At 36.7% G+C, this 19346-nt stretch overlaps 1 protein-coding gene across 1 annotated transcript in view; it reads right to left on the bottom strand.

The window, feature by feature from the left end:
* PGR (progesterone receptor) overlaps nt 1-19346 on the bottom strand; it is an 85160-nt gene that overhangs the window by 47263 nt on the left and 18551 nt on the right. The window contains exon 3 of the mRNA XM_002754644.5: nt 2971-3087. Within this exon, the coding sequence (XP_002754690.4) occupies nt 2971-3087 (117 nt within the window). The remainder of the gene's footprint in view (nt 1-2970; nt 3088-19346) is intronic.

The raw sequence follows: 19346 nt of genomic DNA, 5'->3' as shown, positions 1-19346 counted from the left end.
ATCATGTCCTTTGCAGCAACATGGATGTAGCTGTAGGCCATGATCCTAAGCAAATTAACACAGGAACAAAAACCAAATACTGCATGTTCTCACTTATAAGTGGGAGCTAGACATTGGGAACTCATGAACATAAAAATGGCAACAGTGGAAATTGAGAACTACTAAAGGAGGAAGGGAGAGGAAGAAAGGGTTGAAAAACTATGCTCAGTACCTCAGTGATGGGATCATATGCACATTAAACATTAGTGTCACATAATATACCCACGTATAAAAATCTGCACATGTACCCACTGAAGCAAAAATGAACGTTGAAAACAACAAACATAGCTGTGATAGTTGGAGAAAAATTGTCTAATACACTCTTTCCCAGAGTGTAACACATACTCATTTATGGTACGCACACGGTTTTTAGGTGATATGTTAAAGATGGATTTAAATAGTTAAGAATTTATTTTAATGTCTTTTAGAAAAAGACATTAAATGGCATATCAAATCCATGATCTCAGAGATATTGTTGCTTAGGAAGAGGCTAAGTAAAACAAAAATATTAATTAGAGAAATGTGTTCAGAAGTGATTCCCCTTCCTGATAATCCCTACTAACTGTGCTTGGTATCTTTTCACAACCCTTATCACTATTTGACCTGTGTATTTTTTGCTCCTCCTCCCATAGTGTAAGATCAGTGAAGGCAGGAATTTGGTCCGTTTTGTTTGCTGCTATATGCCCAGAACGTATAATACTATCTGTTAACTAGAAAGGGCTCAATATACAGTTATTGAAAGAGAGGGGTGGGGTGTAAGTTAGAAAGTGATTGAGGGAGAAGAGGGAGGAAGGAAAGAAGGAAAGGAGAAAAAGGAAGGGAAAGAAGGAAAGGAAGAGAAATGAAGGGAAAAGAAGAGAAGGGGGACAGGGAGAAAGGGAGGGAGGGAGGGAGGGAAGGATTGATTGATTAGAGTTAAGCATGTAAGTAATATAAAAGGTTGAGAATGTAGCAATAGCTTTCAAATCTGCAGAGTATGGTTTGGGAAGCATAGGAATAACAGGCTAAAGTAACAAGCAGTTTGGTTAGAGAAGATAGTAAAGGATTATAGATACTTGAACAATGTGCAGAAGGCCAGATGTAGTGGCTAACGCCTGTAATACCAGCACTCTGGGAGGCTGAGGCAGGCAGATCACCTGAGGTCAGGAGTTCCAGACCAGCTTGGCCAAGGTGGTGAAACCTTGTCTCTACTAAAATACAAAAATTAGCCAGGCATGATTGCCGGCGCCTGAAATCCCAGCTACTTGGGAGGTTGTAGCAGGAGAATTGCTGGAACCCGGGAGGCAGAGGTTGCAGTGAGCGGAGATTGCACCATTGTATTCCAGCCTGGGTGATAGAGTGAGACTCTGTCTCAAAAATAAGGGAATAAATAAATAATATGCTAAAGCTCTAGAATATTATGAGATAACATAAAATTCTCTAGGTTATATTGTTGATCCCCAGGAATATTCTGAAGGTTCTATCCAGAACTCTACCATTTCTGTTCTTTGATAAAATTGAAGAGTCTTTTAAAGTCATTGGGAAAACACTCAAGAGTAAAGATCTTAATGGAATCTAAGTGTCAGCATTAGAGGCTCTGCTATTTTCTAAGGCAATCATGCTGAGGAGAAAGCAGTGGCTGTGCCAGAGTCAGAATACCTTCGGGTCTTTCTTCCAGCTCCTACATTGAGTAGATATGTGATTTTGGGAGAAAGTTGTATTTTCTAAAATTTAGGTGATTCCTTAAGACTTCTGAGTGGAAACAGAAATACAAAGAGATGGTAATTGAGGTGTGGGCCTCAAAAACAATTTTAATCTGCTGAGAGTGTGGGTTTATTTAGTTAATAGAAAGTTATTGAGTACCTTCGTAAGCCAGGCACTACTGCTAACCTAATCATTCCCTTAACTTAGGGAAAACAAATCTTTAATCCAGAAATTATAAAATTCTATGAGTGATCTAATTACATGAATTACTATAAAATGCCCACCTTGTTATCCAGGTGATAAATTTTGGCCCAGTATGTTTGCAAAAACAAAGGAGATGACAGCTGCATATTCTGTAAAACTGACAAGCATCGGTCTAAATATAGCATTTCCCAAAGGAAGATATCCATAACGTTATGGAACATAAGCTGTTTATAGTTGGTGCCCTGAAGAAACATTTTTAGCTTTAACAATTATGTAATATTTTTATTATGTTTTAAAAAGTTTTATCTGGATGTAAAAGCCACCATTCCAAGACGGTGTTGTGCAGGATGTTGGTAGGTGAAAAATGCAGGGAGTAAGACTGTCTTGCATAACCGTGGCTTGCTTGATCTCCCCTACTCTGTTACGTTTTCATTCACACTATCTGTCATTATCTGACGTTAATTTTTTAAATGTGTGCTATATTACTGAAAGTTGTAGAGATTCTAATAATAACAAAAATATGGGGAAAGGGATTTCTTAATATAACTCTTCGTCAAATGGATTCCTATCCCAGTTCCAGTAATCTTGCTTTAATCAATCACTTGGAGAAGCTAGAGAGCAATGTACCTGACCAATTTGCAGAATCAATTTTTGAGCTGAAAGGAACGTTAATGCTCTTGTTTTATAGATAAGTAGGCTAATGCCCAGGAAGGGCTGTGGTCACACAGAAGGTGGGCAGCAAAGCCTAGACTTCAACACATGTTACTTAAGGACAGGTCAGTGCATTGCCCATAACCTCTACTTATAGGCAATATAGATGAATGGAGTTTTCTTGTAACAGACCTCAACATGCTGAAATGCTGTAAAGTTAATGGAATCGTATTGGTTGCTTCACTCAGAAACTCACATGTGCAGAGTCACTGCCAGTAACCAAGACAAAAAAAAAAACAAAATAAAGATGAATAAGAAATTACAATTTTCTGACACATAGTTTTACAGTATAAAGATTACGCAGTATATTACTGATGAAAACATCAGAATTACCTCCAAGAACCATGCCAGCCTGACAGCACTTTCTAAGGCGACATGCAGGGCAGTTTTTTCTGCGGATTTTATCAACAATGCAGTCATTTCTTCCAGCACATAAGTAGTTATGCTGCCCTAAAAAAAACAAAATGAGTTAAAATTATTTATGAAATCTAAGAATCACTGGAAATTCTATGCAGTGACAACTGAAACAGAGACTAGATACACATTAGCAAGTGCATGACTCAGCCAGCTTCCTGCCTGGCACTACTGAATGTTGGTGAAGCTATAAAACTGCTCAGTACTTTACCTGTGCCTTTAGGAGTCTAAATGAGGTGAACACAGCTGAAGAATCAATCCCGGGGCTGCTTTAAAAATCTTTTGCACAAGATTTCTGTCCATCTTCTTAATGATGTCAGTATCAGATTGCCTTTAGATGTCATTTCAAGATTAATTACATGTTACTTACAAGCATTGGTTGCACGAGTTGGTCAAGTTCTAGTAAAATCTATTCTTTCTGGCATCTTTGCCTTCAAGAAAACAGATACAGACTAAAGAACTGAAGAGGCCTCTGAAGTAGACCTTTAAAAAAAAATCTAAATGCTTAGTTTGATTGGAAAATTCCAGAGCTAGTTCTGTCTTAAAGGAGTCAATGCTTGGGAAGAGCATGTAAAAAAAAAAAAAATCATTTATTGTACTGAATTTAACGTCTGCTTTATTTTGAACACACATTAGAAAATACCTTGAACAGAAATAATGACAAAGGAATAACAGATTAAAACAGACAGAAGTGCTCAATAAAGAAGAGAAAACTTATAAAAGTACAGATAATACCCATCACACATCACCCTGGGTCACTTTGTGTAAAGGAAACTATGTATGCCTTTAAAAAGGGCTGGCACATAAATGTAATATCCAACAATAATGATTTTAAACCACAGATATTTTAGTAAGGCATAGAACAATATAATTTATTTATATTGAGCAAAAATGAAAAATAATTCAGCTTAAACATGTAAATGTTAATTACCTGGAAGATTTACTTTTATTGACACTCTTTTTTGCCAATAAATTTATTTAAAACCGAGAGTCTTTTAATATCATCAGCCTACTTCAGCCTACTTATACTTCTGAAGTGTGACAAATAATTTTAAAAGATCATGGAATATTCCCATAGTATTTTACATTAGTTAAAATTAAAATCAGAGTCTTTTGGCCAAAGTTTGTAGTAAAGGGATTCAGAGGTACCTAAAACATGTACTTAAGCAGGGGAAACGATTAGCCTAAATGGCAAAGGGCAAAAATGCCAAAAGGCCTATCTCTGTGACAGCTGATAACAAGAAGGTTCCTGACCTCAGGCATTTCTGGAAAAGCACAAATATTATTTTCTTAAAGATGTATGCCTCTATAAACTTGACAACTCTTTCAAAAAGTGGGCAAAGGATATGAATAGACACTTTGCAAAAGAAGACATCTATGCAGCTGACAAACGTGAAAAAAAGATCATCACTGGTCATTAGAAAAATACAAATCAAAACCACATGGAGATACCATCTCACACCAGTTAGCATGGTGATCATTAAAAAATCAGGCACATGTACTGATTTGTATGTGGCATATATATATATATGTGTGGTATATATATATATATATACACACACACACACACCATGAATACTATACAGCCATAAAAAAGGATGAGTTCATGTTCTTTGCCGGGGCATGGATATAAAGCTGGAAACCATGATTCTCAGCAAACTGACACAGAACAGAAAACCAAACACTGCATGTTCCCACTCATAAGTGGGTGTTGAACAATGAGAACACATGGACACAGGGAGGGGAACATCACGCACTGGGGCCTGTCAGGGGATGGGGGGCTAGGGGAGGGATAACAGGGAGTTGGGGGATAGGGGAAGGATAGCATTAGGAGAAATACCTAATGTAGATGAAGGGGTGATGGATGCAGCAAACCACCATAGCACATGTATACCTATGTAACAAACTTGCACATTCTGCACATGTACCCCAGAACTTAAAGTACAATAAAATAAATAAATAAAATAAAATGGCTTAACAGCATCAAATATTTTTTTCATTCCTAAATGCTGTGGATTCTTTCCTGATCTGAACAATTTGCTTCAGGTTATTTCTTTCCCCACCTGTCCCACTGCTTCATATTTTGGGGGCTCTCTTTTCTGACTCTTTACCTGTCTTTCCAGTAAGTTCCCTTTGCCAACCCCTCTTCCTTTGCTTACTCTTTATATGTTGTGTGCCACTGCACACACTTTGTGGGTAGTCTCATTATCTTTTGACAGTCCCCAAATCTCAATATGAGCTCTGACCTTCCAGTCATTTCTCTAGGTACCTCAAACTCAATATATATGAAATACAATTTAGTGGTTATCTGTTCAAATTATATCATGAATTGTATTATTAGAGAAATTCTGTAAGAAAACAAGGAAATTAAAAAGAAAAAATAACCTACAATTTGATAACAACGCATCTATTCTAATTTTTGCTTCTTTCTTGCTGTGATTTGAATGTTTGTGTACCCTTCAAAATTCATATTGAAACTTAATCCTCAATGAAACAATATTAAGAGGTGGGGCTTTTGCTTTCAGGGATGGAATCAGACCCCTTCTAAAAGGGCTTGAGGGAGCAAATTTAGTCATTTTTGGCTTTTCTGACATATGAGGATGTAGCAAAGGGCACCATCTTGCAAGAAGAGAGCAAAACTTTATCAGACATGGAATCTGTGCCACCTTGTTCTTGGCCTCTCAGCCTTTAGAACTGTTAGGAAATATTCCTGTTTTCATAAATTACCCAGTGTAAGGAATTTTTGTTGCTGTAGTGGAACAGACTAAAATATTTCCAAACTGTCTATACAAATCTAAATGGTACTTAATATCTATTTGTTAATATTTAAGTGAATGTATTTATACTTTTATAAAACTCTCATTCATTCAACAAGTACTGAGTATCTACTATATCCCAACACTATTTACTGCATAATCCATCTTTTCCCCCACTAAATTAAAATGCCATTTTAATTGCTGATGCTACATTGTAGTACTGAAGAGCACAGTTAGAGAGGCCAGACTGCTTGTTCAAAGCTCAGATCTGTGAACTACTATCCACAAAATAAAAATGACAAAAGAACAACAGACAATTATTAGGCATGTACTATGTGTCAGACATTGTTATAAGCTACTGACATATATTAACTCATTTAAACATCAAAGCAAACTTGGGAGGTATTATTATTCTTATTTTATAGAGAGTTAACTGGAGCACCTAGAAGTTAAATAGCATGCTCAAGGTCACATAGTTAAACATTTTAGATTAATTATCTTGAGAGGTAGTATAGAAAGTTAAGCATATGGTCTCTGGAGTACTGTTTTAAGTGTGAATGTCAATCTCATCACTTAGTAGCTGGATGACATTTGGCAATTAAAATGAAGATAACATTAATACCTTGGATTGGATCTAAAGAATATGCAAGCTCATATAAGAGCTTAGAATAGTCTGGCACATAGCAAGACCTTCACAAATGTTTACTATAATTATGACTATCACACTCTTAAATCTCAAATATAGTTAGATCTTTTCTAGAAGTGGTCCAAGAAGTCTCTATCTAGTCAAGTTATTCCATTTTAAAGGCAACTTAAAGATATTCTCAAACATGCATAAAATTGGGAAATAAGGCCCCAGTATACTCTTCTTGAAGATGTAATCCAGCCAACAATAGATGAGTTATAGCAGAGAATGTATGAGGTAGGAAGTCTGGTATGAAGAGACTGATAATAAGTACCAAATAAATTTAAACATAAGTATAAACAAGGAAATTAGTGTTATCAAACAGAATGCAATTCTTATAAGTTTGGAAGAAAAAAAGGACTTTGAAGTCTAATATTTAAAATTTGAGTGCGAAGGAAAATTTTTTGACAATTAAGGGCATTGGCATGAAGTCATGACCTTGAGGGGTTGTCACAACTCATATCATTGTTGACTGCATGTGACAGACTGGAACAGTTTAAAGAAATCTGGAAGCTCAATCCACTCTAACTTTTCATCATCTTTAACACTAAGTTATGAGCCATCAAAACTGCCAAGTCGATGCATTATCATGCAAACAAAACATAGCGGGTATAGAGGTTAATCTTCTCAAGCAATTTTTTGGCTAAAGAAATGTTGCAGCCAGCCAGTTCCAACTAGAGCTGACTAAGATAATTTGGCATGGGGCCCACCCATTGCTTCTGAACCATAATGCATGCCCAGGACTCAGAGCCACCAAGAATGCAATGAATACAGAGGGAGCCACTCACTCCATGTGTCACTCCATCAGGTACCTGGCTGTATATGCAGGTGAAGAAAGGTCAGGCACAAATGCATTATCCCTGTCACAACATTTTCCTGGAAATCTAGAAAAAGATGAAAATCTCACGTAACATCAGTTGCTACCATTTTTCTTCAGACAACAGTCCCCAGTGTATATTCTGGTTTTGAGAAACACATCCATGTCTAGATCCACTTGCTCACTTGTCATAAATCTTGGGTTGATGGCTCGATTGCATATTATTGCTTCTCCTCTGTCCAATATAACATTGTCACTATTCAACAAGTGTAAAACAAGTCACTGTATTAAACCACTCAGAGCATTCCATTTGCTGCTGTGTTTGCTATTGACCTACGTTGTCGCCACTAGGAGTCACAATTCATTTATGAGCACTTATAAGCTATAAGCCACCACAAACAGGTTACATGGCATAATAATAAATAGGAGAGTTCACTCAAGCAGGAGCCGCTGTCTAGCTCTCTCCCTTAATGTATGCATCATCTGCCCCTTTGAAACCTGGGGAGCTACAGTCTGAAGTCCTTAATAGAGCAGCACTACACTTCCTCTTTCTCCTTGCAAAACTGATCTGTTTTAGGGTGGGAAAAGCAGGGGGTACTAACTGTTATGTCTTTTCTTTCTAATCACCTGCTCTTTCCCATGTTCTTTATGCTCCAGAGTACTAACATCCTTGGATTACCCCCACACTCTCATGCCTCTATGACTTTCCTCCCTTCCTTCCAATTTATCAACTGGAGAAAATCTCACCCATCTTTCAAGCCTTGGCTTAACTGCTCCCCTCATCTGGTCTTACCTGACTGCTCCCAGAAAGGCTGTAGACATTTCTTCTGTGTACCAACCGCACATTTAATGTGTTCCTGTTGTGTACTGTATGCCTATAGCTACGAGGTTCTGTGAGAGTGGAAACTAATTAATTTGATATTTTAACTTTCGTGTCGAATACAGTTTGATAAATATTTGTTAGATAAGTGTATACACAATTATACCTATTGTTTCCCTTGTATTTGTAAATATAGTTATACTCAACAAAATAAGACATAATAGTTCACTTATTGTCACATATAGTATAGTGACTTGCTTCAGAATTTTTTGCCCCTTTTAACACTGTTTTTAAGAATGGCTTTTATTCAGCAATTTCTTACCTTTTTATAGTAATGGTCCATAATTAAATGTGAAATCTAATAAGCTTATTTTTAACAATAATTCCCAAATGTTACTTTTATTAAAAAACCATATTCTGTGAAAATAAAAGCACTATGAAAATGTGAGTAGATCATTTTATTTGCCTAGTGACTTGCAAAAATTTTAGATAAATGACAAATAAAATTCCATTTTAAAGGAAATAAAATATCTTTATTGTAAACAAGAGACTTACCTGTAAAATAAGAAATCTATATTGTTTGTATTGCTTCTCAATATGAGCACAAGTGAACATATTTCACTTGGGTCTGAGAGAGGTCACAATTTTTCATGATGTTTTTGAAAAGGAGGGGATAATACAGCATAAGAAATTATTATAATATACATTCAATAGTTTAAAGAATAAAATAGTGAAAGTGAATATGGTATGACCTACAAATTGTAGACTTGAGGCAATATGAGCTGGTCCAGATGAGGGCAGTCCTTCTGCCACAAACACAGAAATACTGGATAAAACATAATAGAAGCATGTTGCTTAATTATAGTCTGGAAAAAAAGGTGGGTAAATCTCTAAAAGCTAGAAAAGAAAAAAGAAAGCCAGAGGAACAAACTTAAGTGGACTCTGCAGGGATCCAAAAATGTTTCAGATACAGATATAAGAAATGCCTAAAAGATAAGAACTGGAGTTTGAAGCCCCCATGAAGGGATGGGATGTGTTACTTCAGTCCCAGTGAAAGAGAGTGGCAGGAACTGAACTATATGCATAAAAATGTAGAACCTTAAAAGGCTGCCTTAGTGATGAAAATGGAGCTAGAAAACACTATACAGAAAATGCCAGGAAGCCAGAAATCTGTCCAAAACTCAGCGTGAGGACAAAAATTATTTATGATTAAAAACAACATAAAATATTGGCCTTTAATGGGAGGTAAATTTTCACTATCACGTGGTACAGGAACCTGGACCAAGGAACAAGGACTGATACAAGACCAGTGAAATTTCCAGGGTCCCTCGAGGGGCAAATGAAAAACTTATCTGTAGGGACAGGTGTGTATACATGTAAAACCTAAAAGATTTGAATAGGAATATTTATAGAAGCAGTATTCATAATAGCCTCAATCTGAAAACAACCCAAATGATCACCTATAGCATAATGTATAAGCAAATGTTTTTATCAATGCAATGCATTATTATACAGCAATGAGAATGAATGTCTAGCTCCATGCAAAATGTAGATGAACTACATAAGTATAATGTTGTGTAAAATAAGCAGACACAGAAAAATACTATATGATTCCATTAGTATTACTTCATACATAGTTCAACCATAAAGTTTTAACACAGTTCAAACCAATCTATGATGTTAGAAATTGGGATGGTGGTTACTTTGGGGAATGATTGGAAGGGGCAAAATGGAGCTTCTGGGAACCTAATGCTCTTTAAATTTTTTTGGTCTGGGTGAAAATAACATGGTTTCATTTACCTACTGATAATCCATAAGCTCTACATCTTTAATTTGAGTGCTTTTCTGAAAATATTTATCAATAAAGTTTCTTCTTTTAAAAAATGGCTCCAGCTAAAGAGGCAACTTAGAGGGTATTGTGATTCAACAGAGTCTGTGTAGGGTCTGTCAGTGGAAGTCCAGAAGCAGAGGGTCACAGTCATGTCCAGAGAGGACAGGTGTCTCCAGCACTATAGGATTATAGTGTTACAGTTAGAACCTCTCAGTAAAATATCTTCATGAATCTCACCAAAGTATCCCACTAGGGGAAGAGCAGCCTGTAATCACCCACCAAACACGGATCCTAGTAACAGTCAAATTCCTACTTCTTGTGTAAAACTGTGCTCTCTGTCTAACCTCTCTTCCCACACCTTGGCCCTGGAAAGGTAAAAATCAGCTGTCAATGGATCAGCGTGGGCAGGGTAAACAGAGAAGAAGCAGATCTTATTTGTTCTTCCCAGTAGGCTTCGAGCCCAAAGTAGTGAGTACTGAATTGGGGCAAAGAAGAAATCTAAATTTAGAAGAGGATTTGTAAATTTGGCTATAATGTTTCCCTGGGCATTTTCATTAGTGATACAGTTTGGCTTTGTGTCCCCACCCAAATCTCATCTTTATTTGTAACCCCATAATCCCCACATGTTGTGGGAGGAACTCAGTAGGAGTTAATTGAGTGATGGGGTTGGTTTCTCCCCATTGCTATTCTCTGATAGTAAGTGAATTCTCATGAGATCTGATAGGTTTATGAGTCTAGCATTTCCTCTACTCGTACTCATTCTCTCTCCTGCTGCCCTGTAAAGAAGGACATGTTTGTTTGTTTCCCTTTCTGCCATGATTGTAAGTTTCCTGAGGCCTTCCCAGCCATATGGAACTGTGAGTCAATTAAATCTCTTTCTTTTATAAATTACCCATTCTTAGGTATTTCTTCACAGCAACATGAGAATAGACTAATACAATTATTGAAGTGAGATTGTTTTCCTGTTTAAAATCTATGAGAGTGGCCCAAGATTTTATGCAGGAGATGGAAGAACTAGCCTACAGATCAGGTTTTGTTGTTAGAGTTAATAATGCTGATACTAGTATTTGGAATACACACACACACACACACACACACACACACAATACATACAGATAAAACAATTAGTAATTGTTTTAATTTTGCTAGAAATATGAATGTAAACAAGTAATTCTCAGCTAGACGCAGTTTTGTTCCCTTCCCCCACCAGGACATTTCACAATACTTGGAGATAATTTTGGTTTATACAGCTAGAGGGTAGGTATTATTGCAGAGAAGCCAAAAATGCTGCCAAACATCCCATAATGCACAGGACAACCCCACAACAATTAGCTGGCCCAATAGGTCAATATTGTGTGGTTGAGAAATCATGGTATAAATTGATAATCCCCTCACTTTTTCAAAAAGAGATATTTTCTAGGTCTGTTCACTGAAAATGCCCAGAAGGAAAAACAACTCCAGCAGCAATTCAGATTTTTACATCTAATATAATTTTCTTCTAAAAGGAACCACAGCTCCTTGGGGAAATGACTGATCCAGGACTAGGGCAGGAAATGTACAAGTTGAGCCTGGGATGTTTTGCTGTGACAGATAATGTGCTTTTACTGAGGGCTAACAAAATTGTGTCTCATTGACCATTGATTAAGTCAAACTAATATAAGACCATTTGAACATCAAAAAGAACTAGTTCAAGTGATTAAAACACATTGAACACATATTTTAAAAAATCCTTGAGTATATTATGATATGTAAGAAGAGAAACAATGAGAAAAAGAAACAAAAAGAACTCACTGGAAATCCCTAGAGATTATGAGGGCACAAACTCACAACTTTGAAAATTGAAAATTAATGGTAAGATAATTAATTAAAGGTAATAAGTATCTATTAGGCTTCCCATTATTAATTGTATTTTAAGATCATCAAATTGCCTTTTGGAAGACAGAGAACTATTAAAAATATTTATAGCTGATAAAAGGGATAATAGAAATAGAAAATCATCCTTTTGCAATTCCTAATGAAATGGCCACCATTTGTCCAGTCTGAGAAGACAAGTAAAATACTCCTCCAGTTTCCAACTACGTATCTGTGTGAGGCCGCATTTTCTTCCTATGCTTCAACCAAAACAACATACTCTAACAGATTGGCTGTAGATGCAGATATGAGAACCCAGCTATCTTCTATTTAGATAGACATTAAAAATGACTTATAAAAATGTAAAACAGTGTCATTATCATCATTAAATTTTTTGGTTTGAAAAATTAGTATCTAATGGGTTTGCTTTTTAACAAGTTAATAAAAAGTTTTAAAACATGAGTTTTAATTTATAACACAGTAAATACTGATAGATATAATTCACATACACAAACGCTCTTTGGGCTTGCAGCACTTTTAAGCATATAAGGGGGTCATGAGATCAGTGTCTAAGAACCATTGGCCTATGTAGGGTTCTTGTCAAAATGTTTAACTGTCATATAATCATGTGGGAGAAAAATTAGACAAATCCAGATGATGAAACTTTCAACAAAACAGCTGACCTAGACTCCTAAAAAAGGCCAATGTCCTGAAAGACATAAAAAGATGGGAGATCTAAGAAAACTAAATACAGTTGTTAACCAAGTAAAATACACAATTCCCAACTGGATCCTGAATGAAAAAAAAAATAGACTACAAAACATTCTGGGAACAACTAAAGAAAGTATAATACTGGCTGAAAATTAGAAGAATTGTTTTACCAATGTTAAAATTTTGAGTGTGACAATATTGTAGTTATAATGGAAAATGTTCTTGTCCTTAGGACATGAATTTTGAAGTTTTAAGAGGTGAAATGTCATGATGTCTGCAACTCACCTTCAAATTGCTGATTATTCACTGTATATTTACTGCATATTCCTTAAAGTTTTTTGTATGTTTTCTGGAATCCAGCATACTGTGAAGATGCATGCAGAATGCAACAAAGGTTCAGACCAGTTTTGCACATTAGTAAGTCAGGGGACGGTCATGTAAAATGAAATAAAGAGTGACTATCTAGTAGAGTGTGAAATACAGCTGGACAGTAACAAACCAGTAAGTTTTAAAATTTCTTCATGAGGATCAAGGATTTTTTATAAAAGTGAAGGAAAAAGATGTGGGGGAGGGAGAGAAGGAAGGAAACAAAATCATATTAAGCATATCAGAGACCAACATACCAAGCATTTAACTGGTTTGTTTCATGTAATCTTGTAATAACATGTAATAACAAAGTAGGTAAATAAATATTTAATTTTCCCTAGAATAGCAGTCCCCAGCCTTTTTGGAACCAGGGACATGTTTCATGAAAGACAAATTTTCCACAGAGCAGGGGTGGCAGGGGGGATTGGTGATTTCAGGATGAAACTGTTCCACTTCAGATTATCAGGCATTAGTTAGATTCTCATAAGGAGTACAACTAGATCCTTAGCATGTACGGTTTACAACAGGGTTTGCATTCCTATGAGAATCTAATGCCACCACTAGTCTGACAGTAGGTGCAGCTCCGGCAGTAATGCTTGCTCACCTGCTGCTCATCTCCCGCTGTGTGGCCTGATTCACAGCAGGAGGTGAGCAGCAGGTGAGTAGAATTGCAGAAGAAATGATAATATATGTTCAATAGTTTAAGGAATGAAATAGTGAAAGTCAGTATAGTATGACCCACAAATCATAGGCTTGTTCTAGGTTGGGGACCCCTGCCCTAGAAGAAATAGTAAAGTGCATGGAAATTCCCCAGAATAGAGCAGATCTAAATAGCCTTTGGACTAGAATCTAAGATGACACAGAATATGCTGGCTAGAGAACCGACCACTGGGCACTGAACATGAGATGTGAGCATCTGAGACCTTGAAGGTGATCCTGGTGAGGGTGACAGTACACTGGTGGGCAGCAGGGCAGAGAACTGTACCTCCTGTCTTTTACCCTAGCATGTTACTAAACTTCACCCTGAACTACAGAACACTAGAGGAATCCCAAGTTAGTCCAACCATCAAATAAGTACTTCGGTAGAGACTGGGCATATTTCTAACCTCTTACATATGTAAGAATACATGTTGTCTTCATCCAAGAATAGCAACTCAACCTGATGGAATTTTTGCCAATCCCAGCATTTAGTACTCAGAGGAAATCTAATATCCACCCAATTTTTATCTTTCAGTAGTTAACCAGTTTTATTAATCCTATGTAAATGCATATAGGGTGTTTTTCTTTTTATGAAAAATTTAAAAAATTACCAATATATGCAAAGTTTTAGCTTTTGAAAATTGTATTTTCCTGGAATGCAGTGAGTTCTTTTGATCTAAAAAGTAAAATTTTCATTTAACTGCTAAACTTACTTCTTTATCTGTGTTCTACCGCCTATTATTAGCTATATAACCTTGAACGGATCATTTAACTTCTTGGCATTACATTATCTTCATCTATACAATAACAGTTTAAAAGGTGATTTCTGGGTAAAATAATGTATACAAAATCTATAGCACCATGACAGACACAGAATAAATGCTTAATAGGTAGTAATTATGACAGTTCAATAAACAAGTATTTCTTGAATATCTACCATGCACCAACATATTCTAGGGGCTGATGACACAATATAGAAATGATCTTGTAAAAACGATACATAAGAAAGAGCCTTTTTCTATAATCAATTAATACTTTTTCTTGCCTTGTTTTTTAGTTTCTTCTTTATGATCACTGGATATTTATGGGTTGCATATGTGCTCTCTAGTCATCATATCTGTTGAACAACAGCATAGTGATCAGGTCATATGCTTTAGAGTCAAATAGACTTTCATTCAAATTCAGTTCTATCACTCTCTGCACCATGATAAAATTATTTAATCAAATTCTTAATTTTCCCACTTATACAGATACACATTTTACAAGGCTGGATTAAATGAGCTAAATTAGATGAAATGTTAGCACAATGACCGGTACATAATAAAAACAATAAATCATAGCATGTAATTTTCACCAGTTTATCATCTTCCCTTCATTCTGAAGTAACTCCTTAAATGTAAACTCTACATAACTGGTGTTATTCCCTGTTCTTTATGACTGCCAGTGCAGATTTTAACTCTGATATTGCATTTTGGATCACACTTCGGTATTTTCTTGTCTCATCCAGTTATGCTTTTACTAATCTGGTTGTTTCTTTATGACACCCAGTCTTGTCTCACAGATACTGTTGTTTCTGTAATAGTTCAAAGCATATTATCCAAGATTTTCTTTTTTTTTTTTCAGCAAATACATTTTAGGTATACTTTTCCTAAGATTGAATCTGCCAGTTACTGACGCTAAATGTTACTGATGTTAAATGAGACAACTTGACAACACTCTGTGGGGGGGGAATGTGTTAAACAAGACACTGGCAGTCACCAAGGTTTGGTAGGTTTCAGGGTATTCATGGAAGCTGGAATGGGTGAGAGGAGTGGGAGTGTTAGGGAAAGGAATTAGAGAGGAAAGAAGAAATTGCTAAGATGCTAAGAGATGATGAAGATGGAGGATGCTGAGTAAGGCTAGAGCTGGCTAACCCAGGGAGAAAAGTAGTAGACAGTATAATCAGAGCGCAACAGAACTCAGATCCTGTAGAGCCTTGAAGGCCAGTGTAAGAACTTTGATTTATAGTGCCACTGGAGACATTGGAGCAGAGAGATAACATGATCTGACTTATATTTTAACAGTATTAAATTGGCTTCTAGCTTGAGGACAGACTCTCAACCTCTAGATTCTAGGAGGGCAAGGATAGAAATGAGACTACCGGAAGACCACTGCCATATGTCCAAAGAAGAGTAAGAGTGATTTGAACCAAAGTGGTCAGTGGAGGTGGTGATAAGAGGTCAGGTTCTGGATATTTTCTGAAGAAGGAGCCAAGTGATTTATAGAGTCCTATTTGGTGGCATAGTCCATTGTTGTTTTTTTTTTTTAAATATAAATTAAGTCTTTCATGTCATCATTCTAAATTATTTGTTCTTTTTTCTTCCCTTCAATTCTCTTAAATTAAATTCTTTCTGATCGTGAATCAGCTTTATCTATCTTTCCTGGAGCTGCTCTACTCCTCTTTCTAAATAAAACAATCCCTCTGGATCTCTTTCAAATGCCCTAATTATTCACATCTTCTAACTCATAAAACATGAAGTTGTATGAAGCATCCGACATCCATAATAATATAGTTAGCTAACAAGTAAGCATTTAGAGACTGCAAACAACTACGTATTACATGTAAAATTTTTTAAAGAGCCACAATCATTTGACCTCATATACCATTGAGAAAGGAGTTTAAGACAGCTACATAAAAAAAATATTTTAAAATTACAAAACTATTTGTCAACAAAGTTGTTTAAGTCATTATGCTACTCTGATGAAAGATTATAAGTTACCTATACATCCAAATGGTCAATTCCTTCCCTCATATCGATGCAGTTTATTTTTTTCTTCCTGATTATAGAAATCCTAAATTTATCAATGTTAAACTTCATTATTTCTTCAAACTCTGTTTAGGCATATCAAGTGACTTAAGATTCTGTTATGATTTTCCAGACTCTCCCCAGTCTCACTTGAAACTGACTTTGTAAAGAAAAAAAGTAGAACCATATGGATAATTAATTAACATTTTCCTAAATGTTATTTAAGTTGAGGCACCCAAACATAAAAGATTTGAGCCAGTCAGGCGCAATGGCTCATGCCTGTAATCCCAGCACTTTGAGAAGCCAAGGTAGGCAGATCACTTGAGGTCAGGAGTTCGAGAATAGCCTAGCCAACATAGTGAATTTCCGTCTCTACTAAAAATACAAAAATTAGTTGGGTGGGGTGGCAGGTGCCTGTAATCCCAGCTACTTGGGAGGCTGTGGCAGGAGAATTGCTTGAACCCTGGAGTTGGAGGTTGCAGTGAGCCGAGATTGTGCCGCTACATTCCAGCCTGGGTGACAGAGTGAGACTCTGTCTCAAAGTAAAAAAAAAAGATTTGAGCTTAGGCATAGTGATGGTTCATGCCTGTAATCCTAGCACTTTGGAAAGCTGAGTTGGGAGGACTACTTGAGGCCAGGAGTTCCAGACCAGCCTGCAACAAAGCAAGGTCCTGTCTATTAAAAAGATATCTGGAGGTTGAGGTGGGAGGATTGCTTAAGTCCAGAAATGCAAGGCTACAGTCAACCATGACCAGGCCACTGTACTCCAGCCTGTCTCAAAATAATAATACATGTTAAAGGTAAAATATATTTTTAAAAGACTTGACTACAATAAGATTTTCAAGTATTTTCAATAAATCTCTCAATTAGCAGGGCACGGTGGCTCACACCTGTAATCCAACACTTTGGGAGGCTTAGGCGGGTGGATCATGAGATCAGGAGTTCAAGATCAGCCTGGCCAAGATGGTGAAACCCTGTCTCTTCTAAAAATACAAAAATTAGCTAGGCGTGGTGGTGGGTACCTGTAATCCCAGCTACTCGGGAGGCTGAGGCAGAAAAGTGCTTGAACCTGGGAGGTGGAGGTTGCAGTGAGCTGAGATGGCACCACTGCATTCCAGCCTAGGCCACAGAGCGAGACTCCATCTCAAAAAATATATAATAATAATAATAAAACCTCTCAATTAATTGCTAGTACCATCTTGTACTTCAAATACAGTGCCCAGTGGTGTGCTTTAGTGAAAGCAGTTTAATTTTTGGAGTCTGGCAGAACTGGGTTTAGTTACGTGTTCCATTATTATCTGGCTGGGTGTCTTTAGGAAAGTTAACTTCCTTCCTTGTTTTAATTCCTATATCTGAAAAAAGGAGAGGGTAGTAACTTCTCAAACAACTCCTAATGAAAATTAAAGGAGATACAAGCATATCTTATCTTACTGAGATCTGCTTAATTGTACTTCACAAATGTTGTCTTACAAACTCAGGGTTTGTGGCAGCCCTGCAACCAGCAAGACTATGAGCATCATTTTTCCAATAGTATATGTTCACTTCCTGTCTCTGTCACATTTTGTTCATTCTTAAAACATTTCAGACTGTTTCATTCTTATATCTGTTATGGTGATCTATGATCAGAGATCTTTGATGCTATTACCATAACTGTTTTTGGGTACTACAAACCTTGCCCATGTAAGACAATAAACTTAACTGATAAATGTGTGTGTTTGGACTGCTCTACAAATTGGCCATTCTGTCCTTGTCTCTTTCTTCGGGATTCCCTATTTCCAGTGTACAACAATATTGAAATCAGGCCAATTAACAACCCTACAATGGCATCTAAGTGTTCAAATGAAAGGAAGCATTGCACCTCTCCCCTTAAATTAAAAGCTAGAATTATTAAGCTTCATGAGGGAGGAATGTCGAAAGTTGAGATAGGACAAAACCTAGGCCTCTTGTACCAGTTAGCCAAGTTGTAAATGCAAAGGAAAAGTTCTTGAAGGAAGTGAAAAGTTCTACTTCAGCGAACACATGAATGATAAGAAAGCAAACACAAAACAAAACAAAACATAAAAAACCTTATTGCTGATATGGAGAAATGTTTAGTGGTCGGGATAGAGGATCAAGCTAGCCACAACATTCCCTTAAGCCAAACCTAATCAAGAGCAAGGCCATAATGCTCTTCAATTCTGTGAAGGGTTAGAGAGGCATAAAAGCTGTAAAAGAAAAGTTTGAAAGTAGCAGAAGCTGGTTTATGAGGTTTAAGCGAAGAAGCCATTCCCATAATATAAAAGCGCAAGGCGAAGCAGCAAGTGCTGATGTAGAAGCTGCAGCAAGTCATCCAGAAGATCTAGCTGAGGTCATGGATGATGGTAGCTGCACTAAACTACAGATTTTCAATGTAGGCAAAACAGCCTTCTCTTGGAAAAAGATGCCATTTAGAACTTTCAGAGCTAGATAGGAGAAGTCAAAGCTTGGCTTCAATGCTTCAAAGGACAGGCTGACTCTCTTGTTAGGGGCTAATGAAGCTGGTCACTTGAAGTTGAAGCCAGTGCTCATTTATCATTCTGAAATTCTTAAGGCTCTTAACAATTATGCTAAGTCTACTCTGCCTGTGTTCTAGAAATGGAACAACAAAGCCTGAGTGACAGCACATCTACTTACAGCATGGTATATAAGTACTCTAAGCCCACTGTTGAGACCCACTGCTTAGAAAAAAAAAATTCCCATGAGTTCTGATGGAAATGCACAAGAAGGTTAACGTATTCATGTCTGCTAACACAACATCCATTCCTCAGCCCATGGATCACTGAGTAATTCTGACTTTCAAGCCTTATAATTTAAGAAACTCATTTTATTAAGCTATAGCTGCCATAGATTGTGATTCCTCTGATGAATCTGGGCAAAGTTCATTGAAAACTTTCTGAAAGTGTTCATCATTTTAAATGTCATTAAGAACGTTTGTGGTTCGTGGGAGAAAGTCAA

This window comes from Callithrix jacchus, chromosome 10, assembly GCF_049354715.1.
Source record: "Callithrix jacchus isolate 240 chromosome 10, calJac240_pri, whole genome shotgun sequence".
In the NCBI taxonomy this organism is placed as follows: domain Eukaryota; kingdom Metazoa; phylum Chordata; class Mammalia; order Primates; family Cebidae; genus Callithrix; species Callithrix jacchus.
Note: the sequence above shows the minus strand (reverse complement) of the source record. Positions and strands in the feature narration are given on the sequence as shown.